Consider the following 1237-nt stretch of genomic DNA (forward strand, 5'->3'; position numbering starts at 1 on the left):
GGGACGCATCGTTCGCTTGGCACATTATCCCGGGAGCCGGGGCTCTCTCGGCCACATGCCCACGGAAGGGGCGCCCGACCGGGGCCGGCCCTCGGCCGCCGCCGCTGCCGGGCCCGGGCCCCGTCGTCCGCCGCTGCGGCGGGGCGACGCGCGCGCGTTGTTTTTTTGTCGCCGCCCACCCTGGCGCCAGGGTGCTGGCCGGCGGCGTCGTGTGTGCGCATGTGTGTCTGTGTGCGCTCGGGAGCCGGGTCCCCCCGCCCCTCCGCTCGGGGATGTGGCTCGGGGTTCCGGTCGACAGGCCGGCGTGCCCCCCCGGCGATGTGTGACGGACTTGCCCCCTCCCCCGCTGGGGCATGCTGCCGGCGGCATCACGCGGGGCGCGAGACCAGTCCGGCGCCGGGCCGCACGTTCGTTGGAATTTTGCGCGCCGGCTCTTGTGTGTGTGTGTGTGTGTGGGCGGCCCCCTGACGCGCAGCCGTGGGGGTGGGGGGAGGATAGGGCGACTAGTCGCCAGGCTCGGAGGCCCCGTCGGTCCCTGGCCCCCCCCCCCCCCCGCCCTGCCGCATGTCTCGGGGCCCGCTATTTTACCGGGGCTGCGAGATCTCGCCGCCAGGCCGGCAGGATGCCCGAGAAGTCTGGGCGGGGGGCTGGCGCGGCCCGGGCCGATGGTGGAGTGGTGGGGCTTGGCGCGGGCTCGCTCTCTCGTTTCTCCCTGCTCCCTTGTCCCCCCCTCCTCTCTCTCTCTCTATCTCTCTCTCTTTCTCTCTCTCTTTCTCTCTCTTTCCAAACCTCGCCTTCGCTCACCCACGAACGCGAGTCTTTTTCACTAACAGTTTAGTCGCTAGATCCCGCGCACTCCGGGCAATCCCTCCTCAATTCTTGCCCTCCCCCTCCCCCCCGCCCGGTTACTTGCATTTCCACCCTCGCCGACCAGACTTTGCTGCTCTCGCCCCTGCCTCTGCCCCCCCACCCCGCCCTCCGTCTGGCCACCCCCTAGACGTCGAGACGGCCGGAGCCACTCCCCCCCCAGTCATCCTCTTCCTGGCCCCCTTGTTGGTGCACCTGCCGCCGCCATGTTTGAGGCCCTCGTTGCCGACGTTCTCCGGCGCCTGCTGGGGCGCTATGTGCAGGACCTTCATTCGGAGCAGCTTCGACTGGCCGTCTGGTCCGGTGCGTGGCTCTCCTCCCCCTCCCGCCCCGCCCCGCCCCGCCACCCACACCCCCACACCTACACCGA

The 1237-nt window shown here is 70.8% G+C and overlaps 1 protein-coding gene across 1 annotated transcript in view; it reads left to right on the forward strand.

Moving 5' to 3' along the window:
- Positions 1 to 1073: 1073 nt before the first annotated feature.
- Positions 1074 to 1237, forward strand: part of H696_01898 (hypothetical protein) — a gene marked incomplete at both ends in the record, with an annotated part of 23940 nt that continues 23776 nt past the window's right edge. The window contains one exon of the mRNA XM_009495799.1: positions 1074 to 1160. Coding sequence (XP_009494074.1) covers positions 1074 to 1160 — 87 coding nt within the window. The remainder of the gene's footprint in view (positions 1161 to 1237) is intronic.

Source organism: Fonticula alba (assembly GCF_000388065.1).
Source record: "Fonticula alba strain ATCC 38817 unplaced genomic scaffold supercont2.3, whole genome shotgun sequence".
NCBI classification, from domain to species: domain Eukaryota; order Rotosphaerida; family Fonticulaceae; genus Fonticula; species Fonticula alba.